Source organism: Platalea leucorodia (assembly GCF_965183815.1).
Source record: "Platalea leucorodia genome assembly, chromosome: 12".
Lineage (NCBI taxonomy): Eukaryota > Metazoa > Chordata > Aves > Pelecaniformes > Threskiornithidae > Platalea > Platalea leucorodia.
This window is the reverse complement of record NC_138834.1, coordinates 16,675,877-16,698,341: the sequence shown is the minus strand read 5'-3', so window position 1 is coordinate 16,698,341 and position 22,465 is coordinate 16,675,877. Positions and strand designations below refer to the sequence as shown.

At 38.9% G+C, this 22,465-nt stretch overlaps 1 protein-coding gene across 1 annotated transcript in view; it reads right to left on the bottom strand.

The window, feature by feature from the left end:
• The window catches only part of SPECC1L (sperm antigen with calponin homology and coiled-coil domains 1 like), a 72,264-nt gene that overhangs the window by 19,700 nt on the left and 30,099 nt on the right, over positions 1-22,465 (bottom strand). The window contains exons 6-13 of the mRNA XM_082325388.1: positions 19,825-19,898; positions 19,117-19,292; positions 17,160-17,323; positions 15,370-15,461; positions 9,632-9,722; positions 7,662-7,745; positions 5,644-5,800; positions 2,457-2,559 (exon numbers count right to left, since the gene is read on the bottom strand). Of these exons, the coding sequence (XP_082181514.1) occupies positions 2,457-2,559; positions 5,644-5,800; positions 7,662-7,745; positions 9,632-9,722; positions 15,370-15,461; positions 17,160-17,323; positions 19,117-19,292; positions 19,825-19,898 (941 nt within the window). The remainder of the gene's footprint in view (positions 1-2,456; positions 2,560-5,643; positions 5,801-7,661; positions 7,746-9,631; positions 9,723-15,369; positions 15,462-17,159; positions 17,324-19,116; positions 19,293-19,824; positions 19,899-22,465) is intronic.

The window sequence follows — 22,465 nt, the reverse complement described above, 5'->3', positions numbered from 1 at the left end:
CTTGTTTTTAATATTTTAAGCCACTGGCAGCTCACCTATAACTCTGTATGCTTTAAACACAATTTTTGAAATTAAGATTTGTATCTGGCTATTTGTGTGATTACTATTTATTAGTCCACGTATAAACCAGAAATGCAACTATTCTCCAATATCCAGTGGAAAATATAATCCCAGAAATGAAAGGTAAAGCAATGCCAGGAGCAAACATGGCTGTGTTAGAAATGGGGCTTTAACTCAATGTGCATAGTTCCACCTTCTCCATGAAACACCAACAGCTGAAATAATTTTCTATACATATTTTACATATAATCTTCTATAAATATTTACGTATGCATAAAAACCTACAGCCATTAGACATCGCCTCCAGGTGAGAGGGAGAAACCAAGACCAAAAAAGCGATTGTTGTTGGCAACTGATGAAGAAGTAAACACATCTTTCCATGTTGGCAAAGGCATACTTGAAAAATACTGGCTTACTTAATTAGATTCGCATTAGAAACAAATTGATATAATATGAATAGGACAAAATTAACAAAAGAATTATTCTGAAACAAAAGCCTTCCTAAGACTATTTTTCTTTTCGTTGTTTCCAAATCATGGTTCAAATCTTCCAGGTCATTTCAGAACTTGTTACAGACTCAATTTGCAAGCATTTTTCCTTTAACCTGTTGTATTTGTTACTAACTACATAACAGCTAACGTTGATGTAAATTGGTAACAGGATACAAACTGGTGACTAGATAGAAAGTGGACCTACTGCTGTTCCTGCAGAGGAAAAGGCTGGGGTATTCAGGCCTGCTCTGTTCCGTGCGGCTGATGCAGCGGCTCAGGGACAGAAGGCGGCGGGCAGGTACCTCTGAACAGCACGTGCTGGCTCTGGCCCAGGCGCCACGCCGAACAACAGCAAACAGTGGCACCGAAGGAAAGTAGAAGTTATGATGGTGGGAAATGCTGGGGATAAAAGGGAATTGTGGCAGCGTGCGAGACACTAGGAGGAGCTGGAGGTAAGAAAAGGTACCCTGTCGATATCTGGGTGACTGGGAAGAAGGCAGAGAGCTAGAGTACCTTAAGTAGGACTGAATGAGGAGGGAGATGCTAATTATTCTGATGCTTGGTTACTGCTTGTCAGTTTTGAATCCACAGTTTTAAAATTAAATTAAAACTAAGTGAAGCTTCAATTTAAAAGAAAAAATAAAAAAAGATCCTTATCTGGCATTGATAACATCGTTGAAATGCCAGAAAGCCGGAAAAGCATTATTCACAATGAACAGAATGCTAGATATGTTTAAAACATTAGAACACCACTAACATGGAGTTCAACCAGAAATGAATTTCAGGGGATGCTGAAAATAATCAAATTCTGTACGACAAAGAAATGAAAAATGAGTGTGCTTAAAGCAAAAGTTAGTTTTTGGAGAAGAATGTCTTAATATAACCTCCTATATTAGCCTACTCTTTCAGAAGGCATGCATCGGTTCTACAGATGCTGTGTGCTATGGGTTCTCAGTAGCCTTTTTTAAAAGGTGGGGAAGGAGAAAGGCTCTTTCCCCAGAGCAGCTTCTCCTGAGAAGCAGCACAGTTTAGTTCCAGCCGTGCCACAGGAAGAGGGGGCAGGGCTTCTATCGCAAGCCTGTCCATTGTACCGAAAGACGACTTTTCCTATGGATGGGCGACCATCCTGTTATGCGGCTCTCAACTTCCTCCTGCATTGTGAGTCTCAAGTCATGGAAAGAGTAAAGTTCTCAAACTGAGGATTGTGTTGGGAACTCCAAACGCTTTCAATACAAGTTAACCAAACAAATACATCATGGTCAGAATATTAACATCCTGATTTAGTTCGCCGAAGCCACTATTCTTTTGGAAAAGTAATGTAAGCAGGAGAACTCTGGATAGTTATCTTGTTAGTTCTTTTGGCTTCTGATAACATTTGCACTAACTGAAAGAAAAAAAAAAAAGTCTGGAACTGCAGTAGAAAGCCAAGTTCAAAATGCAAGACAATGCGACCTTCACAAAACAAACTGTCCCTAGAGACTAAATGGGAGCACACTGAAAGATCCAAAAAACCCCTACGTAATTACCCATCCAAAAAAATGTCTGAAATCCAAGAAATGGTACTCTAATTGCATTTGGGAAACATTAATTTAGACCTTAAGTCGGTAAAGTTTCAGTTACGGTTTCAAAAGTGCAATCTGTAAAAGGCTGTTCTAAAGTGCCTCAACAGGAGGTCAGCTGCCCCCTTAAGAAAAAAGCTATTATCGACATGGAGCAACGCGACTACAGAGCTATTAACGTTAGCTAGGCTGGGACTCGTAGCACATGTTCCAAGAGGAGAGTACAGTACATACCAGTGCCGTTGCAATCTATGCAGTCAACTGTGGAGCAGCCTGGTTTATGCCACTGGCAGATTCTAACGCGTTGCAGCTACAAGTATGCTACGTTAAACAGCTCTACGGTTACCTGATAGCCTTCTGTTTTTTTCTGGCACCACTTCAGCAAGGCGTTTCTCTTGGATCCCCCGTATTCTCTTGCTAGGGCAGACAAGGGATCTTTCCTCTCTTCCCTAAGAACAAGGCAGAAGCACAACTTAGAGCTTGTAACCTATCTTTTGCAACAGAAATACATATCGTAAAAGCTTAAAAAAGGGACAAATTATTGTCACAGTGAAAGTAGTAGGGTATGGCACTACTGACTGAAAAACAGAATACACAGAAATACCTGCAGATACTTAGAGTTATTTTAGAGTAATTCTTTCATTAGCAAATCATCCTTCATTTTCCTTTAAACTTTTTTTCCCTAGGTCTTTCAACCTCAATGATATTTTTTCTAAGAGTTCAGAAAATCAAACTCACAACATGGGAAGTTTCAGCTCGAACCATTAAGCTAACTCAAGTGACTTTATTTTGTATTTAGAAGGAGAATAAACTGATGCTATCTCTTTTGCATCTCGTGGCTGATTACAAATGTCACCTTGAAACAGCCGTTAACAGAACATTTGCCTGAGATCTGGAGTTCTTAAAAAGGAGGGGGGAAGGTCTAACGAGGTTGATCTGCTATTTGATATACTGGCACAATAATGATTCACTTTTTTTTTTTAAAATAAGAATGTTCAATTATCAATAAAAGCAAAAAAATCAATTAATCAATTAATTAAATCAATTAATTAAATCAATTAATTTCACTTCCAGTCTGTCAAGCTATCTTAAGTCCTTTTTCCTTTAAGGAAAGACTGGGGAAACTGTAAAGAACTCTCTGTTCTTTACAACCCATTTGGTGACTAGAAAGAGGGGCAGAGGGTGGAAACACGTAGTATTTTCAGCAGATCCTCTGCTGCAGATTTACAGGTAGCAATTCTCCAGGTCCTGCTAGGGGAAACGAAAGCATCCAGGGAATGTGTGCTACCAACGGAACAGCAGAGACTGTTCAACGTACCGGCATCTGTCACCCAACGCATAAAAGAAGAGAACATGTGCCAACATACAAATAAATGTTCCAAGGCACTACTCTTAAGTGTACGTATTGCAATTTGCTCGGTCAGTCTTCACTGAAATACAGTCGGCAAGATCTCAAAGTCGCTTAGAAAGAGGTATCAGTGGTGGCATTTGAAACGTCCACGAAAATACACGCACAGCAGAACCATAAACAGGAAGCAGTAAGCACCTTTCAGCATGAAAGACAGCAGTAGGAGCCTTCCAACCTAACTGCTCATCTCGGAGAGATTTACCACGACAAGGAAGTTGCTATGAAATAAATTCTCTGAATAGCTTGCTGTATCTAAACTTCATAGGTAGCGCACAGCCAGAATGATGCTTCAAGAAATTCTGTATTTCAGTTCTTAAATCAGTACATATTTCAACAACCCAAACTGGTGCATTTCTTTCATTGGTGACTGAAACGAGTAACAATGGGATTGCATATTCCACCTGCAACAAAGATTATGCAACGCTACGGGAACTTTAGAACCGAGATTTGGGACAAGGTACGAGAACTGAAATTAAAAGCTCCCTCTCTTTACGCTAAACATACTGTCTAGCCATGAGGGAGCTGTACAGCCTGTTCTCAAATTCCAGTAAGAGCACATGGTTTATACCAGGTTCTCAGAGTTATGAAAACACTGCTGAAGAAAATAAATTAGCATAAGTTGTACAGAGACAATGAGAAATGGTTTGACATATAAATCGTACAAGTTAGTATATTAGGTCACCCGTATTCCAAATCAAAGAGCCAACGAAGTTTCAACTAGGCACAGGGAACAGTAACCTGCAAGTATTTGTTTTAGTGAACTACAGCAATAACTGTATATTTTACAACAATTTTCAGAAAAAAGGGGGGCGGGGGGAAGAAACCTGATCACCAACCAAACTGAAGTCCAGCAGCGACATTCTGAGGACGGCGCCAAAGAGCGTGCGCATCACCACGCACCCACTGCTGCGGATTCCGCTGCTAAGTCTCCTTGTAGGGCTTAGCGTTGCAGGCCGTGGTCGGGTGGCACGGTAATGATAGCATAATTATAACTCTACAATTTTACCATGAAATGCCACGCTATTTGCTACAATCTGCAGGCTGCCATCAATGCAATTTTATACATTACCAGTTCAAAGTACATATACAGGTGGTTTAGTCTTTTTTAATTTCTGGATGTACTCAGTCTAAATTTAGGTACTAACACACACAATATTAACTGCTGCTAGCAAAGTACCACAGATCCAAACTCCATTTAATTTCTGCACAGTGAAAGGAGAGCAGCACTGAGGCATGCCTCAGCTCATCTCAGGGAAATAATTTTCAATAGCACCCGCAGCTGTAAATAATGTCACAACTTCAGAATGTCATTATTACATGTTGCAAACGTCTCAGAACATTACAGGTTTAATATTTCTGCTGTACAAAAGCTTTGTCAGGAAGCTCTGTGTTAAATGGTCTTGAGAATGTCATTTAACCTTTGTCTGCCCGTTTCCCGACCTACGAAGCAGGGCTAAGTACGTACTTCACTTGCCTAACAGGAGGCTTAAACACTTTGAAGTCCTTTGACTGGTAACACTACAGATAGGAAAAGTTTTAAATTTATCACAGACTTATGTTTTTATCTTACTAACGAAAGGGGGTTGCCTGGCCATTTGTTACTTAGACTTGCATTATGATTTCACCTGTGGGACAAATAACCCAAGCCCACTCACTCATGGCTATTTAGAAGACTTGGCAGTGTCTGGAATTAAGACCTGGTCAGGCTGCTTTTTGTCTTTGGCTGTGATTACAAAAGTTAAGGTTTACCATGCAGACTCCCTGGGTCCAAGCCACTCCGGAAGATTTGTTCAAGATGGTGTAAGCTCATTTCTCGAATTTGACTTCCTGGCATTTTGAACTGATATGATGCTATTAGTGACATGAATTAGCTTGGTTTTCTAGTGGAGCATAAAGTTTTGGTATTAACCTCGTAAGCTCCAAAAAGCCTAACTTCTGGTCTAACTTTTAAAACATATACTGAGCTGCAGAAAACACTTTCTGAAGCTCTCAAAGATTACTGAAGATGGTTATTGTAGGGGTGGCAGCAGAGTCTGCAGCCTTAGTGCCAATGCGATACACGAGATAGATGCAGGCATAGCTATGAAGTTAACACACTTCAATGCACCTCAGAAAGGGGTTTTACCTTATTCGACTTCTGGTTGTAGGGGTGACTGACGCCGTAGGAGAAGATGAGAGCGACAGCTGTGGGGAGGTGGTACCCATTGCCATGAGAGATGCTGGAGATGCTCCATCAGGTGCACTGATATCACGTTTGATTTCTTCACTACTTCTTCGAGAGACTGAGTGGGAAAATGCCCATATATTTATCATTTGCAAACATAAAACCTTTCAAACTCATTCTTGTTCTCTGGCAAGCATTAGTTCAGAAACCACGCATGGAAACCCACATACAATACTAGGCTTCAACATTTTTCTTGATACTTTCCAGTTAGGAAATATCAAGGATTTAGACTGCACTAGCAACATTTGTGATCAAGCCTGTATCTTGAAGCAAAGAAAATGCGATGAATGTATCTTAATGGAACATCACTACTTCCATCTGAAGGATTTTATGAATGAGAAGGAATTTTAACACCAAACCATTTAATTTTTCTCTGGTCCATGTAGTTACGTTGCTAAGCTTCAAGTAGTTAAGAAAAAAGAAAACCCAAACCAAAGCAGTTTAAAGATGACAGCTGCTTTATTTCCACTTAATTTTAATCAAGAATGGCATGTATGTGATGCTCTGGACATTAATTAAGTATCATCGGCAAGCAAATCAAAAATTGACCTGAGCCCATTCAGCCACGTGCCACAGAGCCTGCTTCATTTTATCAAAGGACAAAGAATTCTTCTTTTGAATGAAAGCACAAGCATTATACTCTGTAACACCAAATTTGGAACGGCTGTGTTTTCTCTACATGGAAGAGTTTCCAGTTAAAAGTATGAGGCTTGCCTTTTACACCTAAATAGTCACCATTGGTTATGTTTATGCAAATCAAAGATATAACTCTCCACATATATCAGAGACATTTTCTAACGACTTGGGGCAAGTACATAAATTTATAAATATTAGACACAAGAAGTTGGAAAAAAACATTTTTGGGTGGATTTTTTTTTTTTTACAAGTAATCAAAATGATCTGAAACACATTTTCTTCTTGAAACCACTTACTCAGATATAAGTGTTTTTAAAAAATGTTTCTCTCAAATTAGTTCTGCCTAGTTTATAGAAAGTACCATTTTCACAGTATCACACTATTTGTACGATAAATCTGAAAGATTAGTTTTTAGAAGCCGCTGCTGATACTGAGCTTGACAGTAAACTAACACTCTACATAAACTTCTATTTAGCAACTCTATTTTTTAAAAATCCAAAGTTAATATCAGATGTGCAGCAACCACTATGAGTAATGCTGAAAAATATTTGTAGGTTATGCCAGTCACAAAATGGACTATTTTAAAATGATTCACTACAAACATTCTTTTGTCCTACAGAACGGGTAGAAGTTTTGCTAGGTAATATGCGAAAACATTTCTATGCGTTAGATAACGTATACTGATGCATTTGTTACCTAAAAAGAACAATCCTCCCATTTTAAACCACTGGAAATAATTCTTTCCACAAATAAAAATGGAATTGCTTAATTAAGAGAAGCGTAATATGCTTCTCTGCCTCATTCACTTAAAAAAAAAAAAAATCTTACATCCAAGCAGTAAAATGTAACAGCCAGGAACAGTTTCTTTCCTCACATATACCTTGCACAGCAAAATTATTTGTAATACAAGGGAAGATGACATAGAAATCAACTGTTACACGCATGATTCATACTCAGCCATCTGGTATGTTGGTGCAAGTCATACGTGCAACAATGAGGAGAGGAGCCATTAAAAAAAATAAATCTCTTCAGTTCCACTTGATGCAATAAAATGGCATATTATTTTAGCATTGGACTTTAGTTTCTGTCCCCAAATATTTCAACAGAAAACTTGAACACTGAAAAATAAGCTATTCCCAATACCCAAATAGAGTTTTTTTTTGACAAGAGCTTGATGGTCTGAAGACCAAAGTTTTCTCTTGAACAAGTAAAGTATATCTGTAAGTACAGTGTTGAAATGAGAGTTCCTGATTTTACTGATCATCTAAAAAACGTGCTATTACCAGAAATAGACTTGGCACTTTCCATAGCAGGTACTCTTGGCAAAGACGCTGGCCTGCTGGTAGATGATGTTCTCAACAAATGTTCTGGACAAAGAAAAAGGAGAACATCATTAACAAAGATTCCAGTTAAATGTAAGACATCTAAGTATGAGCCATGAATATTGTCTACCAGTGCCGGAGTTTGGCCGTTTTAGTGAGAGCAACTGATTTTATCTGTATGAAAGAGAAGGCCTACATTTGCTCATTCATTACCAATAAAGATCACTATGAATATGTCGTGACCTTAATCCTTTTTCCCTAAGGCCTCTTACTAATCCACTCGCCCTGGTCTATAAAAAAAATGAATTGTTAAACCAAAAGGCTGAGCAAGAAATCCCCATTTAGCACATGGCCAGAAATATTCAATATGCCATTCACAATGTGGATTGGTAAAGCAGATTGCTTTGTCCCTCATGTGATTCCCCCCCCCCCAGTTTGTTGGGTTGGGTTCTTTTGTTTTTTTTAAATAAAAAGATGCTCTTTTTTTTTTTTCCTCCCGCATGCAGTGGAGTCAAAAAGGTGCCTTTACATATTGTAGGGAAAGATTAGTTCTGCCTACTGGCAATGAGTAAAATAAAACTACAACAAAATTCATTTTCTGTAGCATCAAATCAAAACTATTTCCTATTATTGAAGAAATATTCCTTCAAATAAAACATTTACACTGTAAACAAAAGGTTTACATACTCCTATGTAGAAACACTCAGAAAGCAGTAATTTGAATACAAAACCCCATGAAAACGAAGAATGAGGATTAAAAAAACATGAGACCCCATTCATTAGTTGAAAACGTGACATAAGAAACATACATTGCTACAGAGACACTTTGAAAAGATAGAGAGCTGTAAACAGGAATTCGGTCTGGCACATTCTCTCTTTGAATGCAGTCCTGCTCCTGCAGTAACTGACTGTAATGAAAACACAAGAACTATATAAAGCATACCACTCCTTTTGTGTTTAAGCTTATGTCTACCCATGAACTCTGTAACAATTACAGAATCCTAAACTATCTTCTTGGAAAGGCATTTCAGTATTCCTAAAAATATCAAAGTTTCTAAAATTAAAACTCCAGCTGCATTGTACAAATAACCTCAATATGCATTCAACAAAAGCAAGAAGGAAATCTGGCACATACAGACTATTATGAAGTGCTACAAAAAACCCCTCAACCCTTCAGAAAGCATCAGACCTCAGGAATACCAAATTGAGAGGAAATATTCAGCCTGGAGTCATATGGGGATTATCTTGAGAAACATCTACAACAAAAAAAACCCCTGGAGCAGGCATAAATCAGAGAGCTACACCCAACACATGATAGCCATTCATTCTCACAGGAAGAGCACATTGTGAGCAGCGTTTTGAGAGACAAAACAAAGTTCACAGAACAGGGAAATATTGGGAAACAGATAAATCAACACTCAATTCCATTCAATTTTTTCATCTGGCTCCTGAAGATTCAATACTTAATAAGTTTATATTGTGTTATTCACATGCAATGCAATGCCAACCATCATCCTTGTTTCATTTTGGAAAAAAAAGCACACAATACATAACGTAACCCCAGAGGTGTGTATTTTTAATACCTGGAAGACAGTTGCAAGACATGACCCTGAAATCATCTTGTCTTGATTTTCCAAGCGATCTCAGGTTATGCACACATTAAAAACTGTCAGAATAATGCCAAGGTATCAGGATGCAGTCATGGCTTTGCAGAAAACTCAAAAAAGTATCTTTATGATATGCCACCATGTGCGATGAAACACAAGTCATAAAAACTTGAACTTGAAATGTTCTATGATTCTATGAAAATATTATGGTTATAAAAAGTATATAATATGATAATACTTTGGATACTAAATTATATAAAACACACACAAAATAGCATTAATAGCATTGCTAAAAAGAAAGTTAAAAGGAACTTGAATCAATACCTTGCACAGGGATTTCAGCATAGCTTGGTCTTTTGTCTGTCAGCGTAGCAAGGGGTTTTGAAGCTGAGATTGGTCCGCTTATAGAATGCCTCTGAAATGGAAAAATACTGGTGTCAAACACAACCTGAAGATAAGAAACAAATATGGAACTGCAGAATCAGGTTAGAAACTCAGATATCACACTATTACTGATGTAAAAGAACTAACAAAAATAAAAGAACCTTTAAAAATACTTAGTGAAAAAGGGCGTGTCCTCTTTACCTGTTGCTTTCGCCACTCTGCATGTACGTACACACGATGCATTGAAACCCTACCATTTTCCCCGTGAAACTCAAACCTGTTCCTCAAGCCAATGTTGCAAATGAAGGCTGTGAATTCTCTCGCAGTTTTTGTATTAATTTTCACCTTAATTTATATTTTGTTTGTACGAACCTGTTTAATCAAACTTGATGTGTTTGTTTAATCTAATATAACCTCCTATATGTGGCCAAGATTTCAGTGCTTGACTTGTGTTATTAACATAGGCCTTGGCAGCTTTGGGGCTTCTCCTGGAAGACGAGGATAATGGTGCACTGCGTGTAGCGACACGAACTACCCTTTGCTAAGAAAAACCCTACTGAAAAAACTACTTTTTATTCAGAATGTCAACAGCTTTTGTTACCACCTATTTAACCGAGATGCTCTGTGGAGAACTGAAGAGAGACGTTTTGTTAAGTATTTGTTAAACATGTAACGAAATACAAATATAATTGTTTTTTCTTTCTAAGGTCACCTTAATTTCTATTCTGCTCTAAACTGGCTACGAAATGAATTCTTTCAAGTTTTATGTAAAATATTTAGCAATGCATGGCTTCTAGCAGCTTGAAGTGTAAGTGCATGATCACAGATGCGTTAAAGTCTTGCACACGACAGTTAACTGCTGGGGAGCACTGAAATCAGCGTTCTAGTGCCACACAAATGAACTGTACAATGCAATAATTACCCTCACTCTTACTGAAACTCATATTCAGTTGCTGAAGACTCAGGAAAGACCATCCACAATTATTCTTTTTTAAATTCATCATTTCAAAGAGCCTATTGCGTATCATAGTACATTCTTTATTCACCCTGTCCTTTCTATTAGATTCCTACATTTAATCACAATCAGTCCAGTAATGTGTTTATCCTGAAAACTCTTTCAGCTCTCCATCTGGCCGAAGATTAGATGAGCAGGTTAAATGAGCCTTATCTTCATAAAATAATAAAGGTCAGATGTTTCTCATGCCAAATCATGCAAGCAAGACAGACAAATCCAAACTGTCATTAAAGAAAGCTAACAGAATATACTGTGCAGCATCCTGTAGCAGGGGCAGGATTACAGGGCTACTTATTCATCGTTGAGAGTCAAACTAGAGTTATGCTTTTGTGATAGAAATCAAATGCCGACCATCTAAGAATCTAACTCCAAAATACAGCATGAAGAACTTCATCACTTTACGTATCCGAAGTCTTGCATATACACTACAAATATTATTTGTTAAAGGAATAATACAAATATTATTCCTTTAAACGTGCAGATGAAAGGGACCACAATTGTGAGCCAGGCACAGCTACAGCTTCCCATAAGAGCTGGTATTTCAAACTTGCATTAACTTTAAAGTTCACTTCACCCACTTAGGAATTTTTTTTTTTTTTTTTAAATAAAGGACAAGGACGCTATCAAAGTGAGAGCCTACCCCCCCAAAAGAAAACCACTATAATAGAGTTAGATAATGAGGTTACAAGAGAAACATTGCATACTGTCATTTGGTCTGGCTTCGGGATTGGGGTTACAAAGACGGCGCGGTACAGAACGTCAACCAGGAAACAAAGGCATGTTGAGAGCAGGCAGGGGGCTGGATAACCATATACCTTTGGCACCCTCTCAGCTTCCAGATAGCACTTAAAAACAAACATCCTTTACGGATATTGTCAGAAAGTGGACATATTACTCAACTGATAACTTGCTGCGTACTGGTCTTGTCTCCTTGTTATAAAACGAACCGTTTGTCTGTTTGCTCCCGCTGACACTGCGGACAGGGCTTACCTTCACTGTTCCTAGTTCCGTATTACCTGTCTTACTATTGCAACTACCAGGAGTAACGCAGTGACTAACACACAGCACATTAGAGGAAAATGAACCAACTAATGTTTATCTAGTTCCACTTGGCAACATCTATGTAGTAGTAGTGCACAAGTCTCTCGGAGAATAATTTTTCCTGAAACATTTTACGAGCGTTAGAAACTTTTCTGCGTGACTGAGCTTTTGCTGAATTTGCAGATCAGCCATTCCTCATTCCACTTACAAAACAAAACCCATCTGATGTGCACACACATATGGATCCTACCAACCACTTTATAAATGCCTTTTTCAACTTGAAATACATTCTAAAACTCACTTAACTGCTAATCACCATTTGTCCTTTACACTAGTGTTCCAGCTCCTCAGCACTAAATGAAAGGATCAGAAGTTTGGAGGAATCGTGTGCTTTTGAGGCTATTCATGGAGGCTGCTAACGGGACAGAAACTACTAACGACGCTTTGCAACCTGTCATCCTCTTCTTATTCAACCTACATTGAGGTCTAGCAGAAGAAAATGCTAGAAGCTTTAAGGACTACTTTTGACGGGGCGTATAAAGAAAATTGTTCACAGACTTAAATAACGTGTTTTTATGTACCAGTCTCAGTATAACATAATCACAGTAACATAAAGTTACAGATGCTAAGATCAACAGTTACTTTCTCATAGCCGTTCCTAATTTGAAGATAAAATTTCTGGTAGCTACCTATGACTCTTTTCAGATTTAGTCTTTTTTTTCTTTTTTTTTTTTTTTTTGTAAGCTGAGTAACAACTCCAGAAGAGGAACCAGCACACAGGTGGGATTAAAAAAGTGAAAGAGGACAAACACCAGACACTTCAAATTTGAGGCAGAACTATGGCAGGATGAACTATTCCCTTAAACTCCTAATATTTTGCTCCTGGCTCTTCATCCTTGCGTCTGTTGTTTGCTACAGAGGGAAACGTGACCTTCAGCCACCACCAGGCACCTATTCCTGAGCACCCTGCGCTTCGGTAGGTGCTTCAACAAAGTGCTTCACGCCAACGCACCTCCACACGGCAACGGCAAAACACACACAGTTCTTCACATATTAAGCAGCTAAGATGTGGAAGTCTCTGACACTGAATTGCTTGGAGCCTGAAAGCTCAGATGCCCAAAGCAAAGCCGGACATTCAGTGGTGACCAGTGAATCTGAAACCACGTCTACGTCAGAGGTTCCTCCAGCGAGGAAACAGAAAAAGAGAGTACTCGGGAAAGCTGCAGGTAGGCTTCCTTGCCCCTCTCAGAGGCACGCCAGCCCAGCCGAGCTCGGGGCTAGCCCAGCCGAGCTCGGGGCTAGCCCAGCCGGGCGGCTGTCACACGCTGACCAGCATTCTCTTCATACCTCTCTTCCCAAATTGTTTTGCAGTGTTGTTCAGCGCTACGGTAAATAACAGCTACGTTCCACCGCAGGCCTGGACCCGGGGCCAGGAAGGGGCTGGTTTCTTTGTTTGTTTGTTTCCAGTTGCAAAAATGTATCCAAGAATGTATCTCCTTATAGATACACATATTATTATAAAGAAAAACAAACAAAGCAAACAAAAACTCCCCGAGACTGAGGAAATTCGTGACACAAGTGATATGTGTAATTCAGAGAGGGCACATATGATATATGCATACGTTGATACATCTGTACTTGGAGAATCTTTCTGCAATCCAGCTTATCATAATATCAAAATCGGGCCAGCTTCTCAGTAGGTGCCCAGGTAAATGCTTCCCCTGTGACAGCACTCAAAAGCAACTGAGATTAATGATCATAGCACTGCAACACCCATAGCGACATCAGCCCTGCCACCCTTACTCAAGGTCTTAAACCACGGAGGACTTCTGTAAGGTGGGAGCCGAGAGGTCAACTCGCATAGTGACTACTTATTAAAATCTTGCTTTTCAATTGCAAGCAAGCAAAAACCACAGACAAGAAATATAAAAAAATTGCACAGAACACAACAGTAGAAAACAAGGTAGTAATACGAAAATAAAGAAAAGATGATGAAAATTGGTTTCGAACCAGAACCCTTTCGCTCTAGAGCAGAAAATATTCTTTAAATACAATTTACATAATTGAGGTCACAAAACCCAGTTGCCTTCCGGATAATTAAAAATACTTTCAAGAAAACCACCTATCTTCAAAAAGACAATAGAAGCTCTCTTCATTTACGCACCCTCCCCTTTGTTTTGCAGGCAATGCTTCCCACTAATGAGTATCCAGCTGGTAATGACTTGGTTCCACACCTGAAGTTGAATTCAAAATTCAGGTAATTCTGGCAGATCGAGAACATCAAACAAGAGCTGTAAACCTGAGCAGGTTTGCAGTATTCTACGAGATTACTTTGGTTCATGGTTAATTTACAGGTAAATAAAGTGAAATAAGCCTTAGGCTTCATCAAAAAGTCTTCTGTCTGCCAAAGCTCTGGTCTAGCCTTTCAGAACGTGAGATTAAGTCTGCCTCTTCCCACAAGAGCACAGAAATAAACAGAATTATAAAGACAGATCAACAGGAGCAAAGCACCTGTCAGAGAACTTGTCACAGATAACTGCTTTAGAAAACTGCCGTCAAGAGCGACTGAGCCACGGGAAGCAGCAGAAGCTCTCACAAAAAACATTTAATTCTCTTTGCTCTGAGGCTACCTAGTTGTTTCATGAAATTCACTCTCAAATGAATAAAAGCTGCACTAGTCTGAGCGTGGGAGAACAGTCAGTCTGTTCCAGGTATTGTTCAATATGGATATAGATTCTTCAGTTCACACAGAAAGGATTTACTACCAAAACATTATGCTGACTACTCGTAAAAAAAATCAAGTTTCGGTACTTCTCATTAGTAATATCTTGAAGGCAACAGGAGAATTACTGACATTAAAGGAGTAAAACGCATAGTACATTCTTTGATTTTTCTTTGTGAATCTGGTCCCGTCTGCTTTGTCCTTAAACTTGTTGGCTTTTGCCAAAATCTCACTTCACACAGCTAGTGAGATAATAAAACCAGTGGTGATCTTTAAAAATGAGCATCAGAGTACTGATGATGCAATCGCAGCATACCTCGGCTCCCGCAGCAGCTGGACAAATGGACAAGGCTTCGGAGGGGACAGGACAGCAGACACAGTACAATCACCAACTGGCCAAACTCTCAGTCAGCACAAAATGAACAAAGATAATCAATTCGCAATGATTTCGCTCCTCTCTGGTCAGGTCTGCTGTCGAAAGCCCGTGCACCACGGGATACGCTTATACTGATGGTTGCTGACCGATTCCGCACAGATCTCGGTCCGTTGCCCGAAGGCGATTACTGCTGTTTCCGTGCCAGGCACAGGACTAAGAACTGACAAACAGCAACTCTAAAACTTAGGAATGCAGAGAAAGTTCTCCTCCCATGCTCCTCAGCAGCACAGAATAGTAAGGGTTGGGAATATTTAACAAGAACTTCCAAATTATGCCAAATCTTGTAGTTACAACATGGTTCTCAGTGAAAGACTTTTGTTAGACTGAACATTTTAGTAATTACTCACTTGAGGCAACATTTTATCATTGCGTCCCCACAAAGTCAGCTGATTTTTGTATATTACCACCTGTAGTTTCACATGCTCTTCTTTACAAAGGATTAAGTGCAGCCATAAACCACCTACCTGCATAGGGGATACAGCAGCAGCCGGGGGAGTTTTCATGGGACTTGGGCTCAGGGGAGTGCGAGGAATCGCGGCAGCAGCAGGGCTCGGAACTAGCAGAAACACAGAAAGGAAGCCATCGTGGGCATTGCGCCGTTTTGCGGTGAAACAGGAGACTGGCTGTTACAGCGAACTCTTGCCTTGTACTTTACATTACTAGTTTTACCAGATCACATCTTTCAGAATTTCAATTAGTAACTGACTGCAAAATAATTTAAAAGTATGCCTACACATTTACTCCTCTGTAATTACATTCATTTTCTGTCTTGAATTATCACCCATGGTAAAACCATGAGTTTACTGGGGGTGGGCAAGGCTAAGGTGCAGGATACCATTACCCTGGCAGATGTAAACGATGGCCTTACCAGTTCGCTGATCTCAGATAATTTAAGAGACGGTAGCAGGCTCCTGGGTCTGCCAGTAAGACAAGACAGATAACACGTGTCACCTCCTTCTCCCTTCTCATTTCCAATCAAAGTCCACAGGGACTACATATTATATGACAGTCCCCGAAATTTTGGGATTAAACAAATAACATGTTTAGAAATGTATGAAAGCAGACAAATACTGAGTTGGTGAATCAGTCATCTGATTATTTAACAGCATGATTAGACATGAATGCTGAGGAAGGCAGAGACAAGCTTGAAATAAAAGATTAAAAAGAAGGGAGAGGTGATTTATCATTTTACCAAACTAACTCTGGCAAGAAAGGACCTTTATCCAATAACAGATTAAAAAAAAAAAAAAACCCAAAAAAAAAACCAACTTCAAAATTAACTCTAGGACAGTAAAAATTTGTAAATACCTATGAACAAAGAGAACAAGTGTGGAAATAGAACCATTTACAGAATCACCAAATAACACGGAGATGTTTCTATACCTTAACAAATTCTCAGGTTGTAAGAAATTAGAAAGAATTTGCCATGCACAGTCCAGTACTTTAAGTCTCTCTGGTAATACAGTCTACTTCCAGCCAAGCCTTTTCACATCAGAGACTTACAGTGACATTACTGTATAGGAAATTCAAAGCCAAAAGGCCTGGCAAGGGAAATATTTTAACCCATAGAAAGTCTCATATGCAGTCAAAGCCAAAACTCAAGTGTTTCGCGTATCAGGATAATTACTGGGATTCCTTATTCTGCTCATCTACAGAGAAGGACAACAGCACCTGTTTCCACAATCAGAGAATTACAGTAAAATTAGAGTAAAATCCATTGTCTCAACAGTGAGATCCTTTTCATTTTAGAAAATATTCCCTATATCTTTCAACAGGTGATACTGGCTGGACTTTATTTTTAACTTTCATCAGCACTTTGACTGTAAGAATGTAAGTTACTAAAAGAAATAAACTCAGCTCTAGATATTACATGGCTTTTAGAACGCTTGATTTGGCACATTAAGTTCACGTTTTAATAGTCAGGCTGAAATCAGCTGTGCTTCCAGCTACAATTATCTGTGTAATATGTGTTTATGTATTTCTAATATACGGGAGCATTGAATCAAAGCGTCTAACATACGAGTCATTGGCAATGCAACGGTGAAGAAAAAATAAAGACGACAAAAAAAAAAAGGATGCTTGCACTTAACTGCAATGAATGATCTGTGGTGGCTTGTTTCAGCCATCACCTATAGGTCATGGCAGTGCAATAAAACAACTTACCTTTGAATCAGCTAAGCTATTAGAAGCATCCATGTCAACACATGCAAAATCATAACTTGGTACAGCTACTGCGCTGGCTGAAAAGAATTACCTTGGGAGGCACTGTCAAATGACTTGATGAGCGTTTTTACAGTAGGAGTCGGCTCCGAGGAGGTGGATGATCTGCGACTCAAGCCCATTCCTTGTCTCAGAGCTGCCAAATCTCTCTCTACAGCATTCATGTAATTGTACACTCGGCCACGTTCCTCTTCCTGCCTGAAATCAATATGCAGCCAATTTAACGCATTTAAAAAACATTTTAACATGCAAACTCTTATAAAAATCAATACAAATTTGAAGCCAAATTAAAATCTATGGTCCAAATCAGTCATTACATTAACCTAGTTTTCTTTCCACTGTAATTTAGAAATAGATTATCAACCTAAATTATCACTGTAAGGTCTTACTATTTGTCAGCAAGAGAGCTTAAGCACCAGGTGAAAATTCTACCAAATCAATACTTGATTTAAGGCTTAATTTCTACTCCTCTCTCTCAAACACACACACATACACATGGATGGAAAAAACTGAGCCTTAAATATTTCACTATTTCACAGGAAAACAATCAGCTCAGAGGAGAGAATTTTTTTTTTTCACCTGCATATACAGCAAACCATTTAAATGAATACTAAGGAGGTAAGAATACATTTCTGGCATACACCTTTAGGCAGCATACGAATCGGTTTAAAAAAAAAATTTAGATTTTTAGTGCAGAATATTTATGGTGGTTATTGTATTCAGTGTCACTCACAAGACAAGAATTGTTTAAAGCAACCTATTTTCTACAGTCTGCAATAATTAAACATTGACTGATTCTTGCTTCAGACACTGTAACAGACTTCTGCCACCCTCCCTCCAATACAGCAGCTATACCACTTCCAAGGAACCGGATTCAGTTGCCTCTTTGTCTGCAGTGAATCAAATGCCAGAAGATGCTTGTGTGTAGATAATAACGAATACTGGCTGGAATCAGCAAGCCAATTCTACCTTCAAAAGTGCAACTGTAACCTCAAAGGTTCGCTTGCAAGCAGTAACTGAACAATTACATTTCAGGCTGAAATGTATCAGTAAGAATCGTTCATATTACTTAGCTGGTGATCTTACTTCAGATAAGATGCCTTACACCCACCACTCATTCATCCAAATCATCTTCCATTTTCCGTGTAATCAGTCTGCTCTTCCTACCATCAGCTTTTCCCCAAGTTCCATAGCCTGCATTATCTCATATCCTACTGGATGCTGGGTTAACTGTCATGTATCCTATAAAATGCCCATCCATGTGGAAAACAATTGTTTAATATATACACATCACAAACATCATTACTGTAATTGTAAGCTATACATGTATTCAATCCCTAGAAACAATGTAGTCAGGATTGAAATGGTGCTGTCCAAGATGTTCTAGTCTATGGATTTGAGGACTTTAATACTTCTGAAAGACATATAAATCAGTTTCTAAATAACTGCAGCACCTAATTCAAGCCACAATACATCACAGTTTGAATTGTTTTTATTAAAAACGTACGCAAAGCATCTAATTATTTCCAGAAACAATTATCAGTGGAAAGAAAACAGTACAAGATATATGCAGAATTAGACAAAGGTTTCTCCTCAGGTAAAAATCCAGCTATATTTTTAACCGTACCAAAAGCCTTGGGTACTAATAAGAAGTATTAACGATGGTACAGAAAAGCCAACACTGCTGTTAAGTTAACTCACGTCCAGCTGTCACACAGGAAGAATCCTCCACTTCAACCTGGATTTGCAAAAGCGCCAAACTGAATATTCTTGGACGGATTAAGTATACAGCATAAAGAAACAAACATTGTTCTTACAAGCTTACCTATTTTGACCCCTGAAAGCCTGCGTAAAGCAGCTTGTTGAAATACAGATCCTCGCAGTGAGAGGATTTATGAACTTCCAGAGTCTCAATAATAGTCGAGATACTGGATTTCCAAAATTGTACCCCCCCTACAAAAGAGACAATATCCCTGGTGCCTTTGGCATACTTGCGTGACTTTATTTCCTCCAACTCTTTAGTGAGCTTCTCATTTTTCTCCTGAGCTTCATGTAACCTGCGCTTCAGGTCGCCTATCTCCTCCTGGGCCTCAGACTTGATATCATTTGCTATAACCACCGCAGTCTGCAGGTCAGCTTGGAACTGACGCCATTCTGCCGACTCCTCCTGTAAGTACATAAAACTTTAAATTTAAAGCAGCAGCAAGAATTTTGAAGTTAAAAAAAAAGTTATTCTTATTATTCACAGTTTCCCAATGCTGTTACAGGAAACAATTTACAGGAATGATAAAGACTCTCATCTCTGGCATTAGGCACAACCTAACTTACAAGTTAAATTGAAGAAGTTTTGCTGGAAATAACTAGACTTCCAAGGCCATGAATTTCTTCTCTAGAAACAAAGAAAATGTTCAAAGTGGAGGCGGGGGGGGGGGGGGGGTTAGAATTAAACTATGCATCAGAAGGCACAGGAACATTTTCTCCCCAGCCCAAAGCCATATCTTTGGGACACTGAGAATTTTTCCAAAGTTAATTCTTTAGTCTCTGTAGGTTAGTAAATACATTCCCATATGATGCCTGTCCCTCAGAAATAATTATTTTAATGGTATTACATCTCATCATATTACCTTTTCACAATTTCACATGCAGGTCTTACAACATTCCAAGTTGACAATTTATTGAGGTTTTAGGTTTTAACCTACCCGGAGTCTCCTGTGAAGATTCTTTATCTCTCTTTCCATGTCATGCTTTTGGTCCTGAAGTTTTTTAACCGTATCTGGAAAGAAAGTCAAATTACCTGTAAGATCTTAGTCAGGGATCTATTTACTTAGAAAAGAATAAATGAAATAACCTGCCAATGTTTTTAAAAACTTACTCAGAGAACACTGTTTTATTACCAAAGGCAGCTGGAGAAAAATAGTAGGAGCAGAAATAATCTGACAGAAACTGTCATAGATGGCTGGTGAGGGGAACACCGTAAGCAAACTCAATTCGCATACAAATCCCAGTCTCTTCTCTACCCTTCACAATATTAAAATGACAAAGCAATTAGAAAGAGCAAATAAACAAGGCAGGCAACTTAACATGGAAGGATCCTAAAACCGTGGATGTCTGGGGGTTTTGCCTCTTCAAACATACGCTGCATCTACACGAAGCCTTTCGATTCACAATTTACTCCCTGCCACAAAGCAGCTGACATAACACTCACAGCCATGCCTTCAACGGGGTTAAAATTTTACTCACATCCTCCAGAATCTTACATTCTTGTCTATCAAGCTACTATTTGAAGTTGAAACAAGCTATATTTACAGCAAAGGGATAAACAGCCTACGAGATCATGTTAGGAAGAGATGGTCCCTTAAATCTGTCAGCAGCTATACAAAAGGGTACGCAGCTTGATCACCACCAGCTCCTCGCGTGGCGTCTGACAGGCTGGCTACTGCAATTAGTATTCATTTGTTACTTTATTCAATGCAAGGACAGTGTGATTGATTACTCCATTCTTATAGCTAAGCAACTAATGAAGAAGAACGCAGCATAGATTTCTAACTGGTGTGTCACTTCACTGATCTTTGGATTCTAGGATGATTTTATTTCTACAGCATCGGGTAGCTATTTCCAAACAGTAAAAATGATGGGCTGACTGAATGCATTTTTTTGTTCAGGTTCATTATTCCAAGACCTGCTGGAAACAAACATTTTCCTGTATATTAGCAATGCTCTTTCCACAAAAAGACTGAAGGTGCCTAATGAATTTAGGCTGTTCAAAACACAAAACCTTGGCAAAAATCTACGGAACTGCATAATAAATGTTTGAGTAGTCAGAAGATAGGTATATACGTTCATACAGATGGATACAGTAAAGTTTTACAGCTCTCGTTTTCTAACAGGAAAAACTTTCCAGTGCTTTTATTTGGGTATCAGGTCTCAGGAGAACCAGGAAACCAGGGCTTATTCAACGTTATTGTTCTGCCAGTACGTACCAGTGTCTTCCCAAGCCAGCCTATACCTTCAGCACGCTGGTCTTTGTCAAAGGGCTTTTCCTAACAATAAAAACGAGGCTACGGCAGACTGAATGGAAAACAGTAAGCATTTCAAAATGTTTAAATCAGATGCAACAAAGACTAAGAACAGATTTAAGCTGATTTATGCTGATGTGTACATTCAGCAGCCTCAACTATGCTCATAAGAACATTTCCATTTTTCAGCCATGGAATTCCTTTTGGTTTCTTCATCTGAAGAAATTCTTGAGTTTTGCCTCAACAGTCCCAAGTACAGAAGCTTTTAAAGCCCCAGCTCATTTCTTTACAAGAATGATATAAACCTCAGGTGGCCTGAAAACACGATAACCTTTCAGGCCTGGAAAAGTTGAAACACTAAAATTAGACAGGTATTTCTGTATTTATCTCCTCCTTACAAGACTGCCCATTTTAAGATGCATCCAACTGATCTTTAAGCTTTGACGATAAGCCTAACAGAGCGTGCCACTCAAATCTCAAGCTACCATGATATTTAAGCAAAGCCCTCCAATTTTTAGCTCGTCTCTGTACACATAACTTGTTTGAGCTAAAGTCAGCACTGAGATGCCAGCTTTAGGTCAAAGTTATAAAAGTCGCTCCCCCTCCCGACCCTTTTTTCCTTTAAACACAGGCTAAAAAACCCACTGCAAATTAGATAACTTTCGGTGACAGCAAGTCAACACGTCCTGAAGAACTTCAAGTAGCATTTTGAAACAAAATCTAGTGGATGACCATTTTCTCTCCTAAAGACAGTTCAAAGAAAATGTGTTCTTAAAAATAAAATTTGTTCTACTAGTAAAAGCAAGCTATAGTTCATCTAAAAATAACCACAAACCAGAAACTATAAATGCATCCAGAGCTAAAGCTTGTGTAATGCCATTGTTTTGAGCTTTTGTGAGATATGAAACGCACCATTAAGTTTTAGTATATTTATGCTTTGAAGTAAAACACAATGGTCTGAATATTCTGCAGTTACTATAAACAATACAGAGCATTTTACAGCAGTTGTTGGAAACAGTCTTCTCCCCAATCAACCACAGAGATTAAAAAAAAGAACTGAAAAGAGCTACCAAATTGCAACTGAATTTGAAATACAGTGAGAAACTAAGACTAAGATAAGTGATTTACCTCTTACAGTCTGAACTACATTCTTCGCATTGTGTCACCAATTACAGCCTGAAAATTCAAGTAGTCAAAATAGGCTGAGGCAGCAATTCTCTGTACACCCGCCTTGTGGTACCCCTCCTTTCTGCATCCTCACAACCTCCACCGTTCTTCCATAACACCCACAAGCCCTTTCCACCTGCGTGTGCTGCAATTTTTA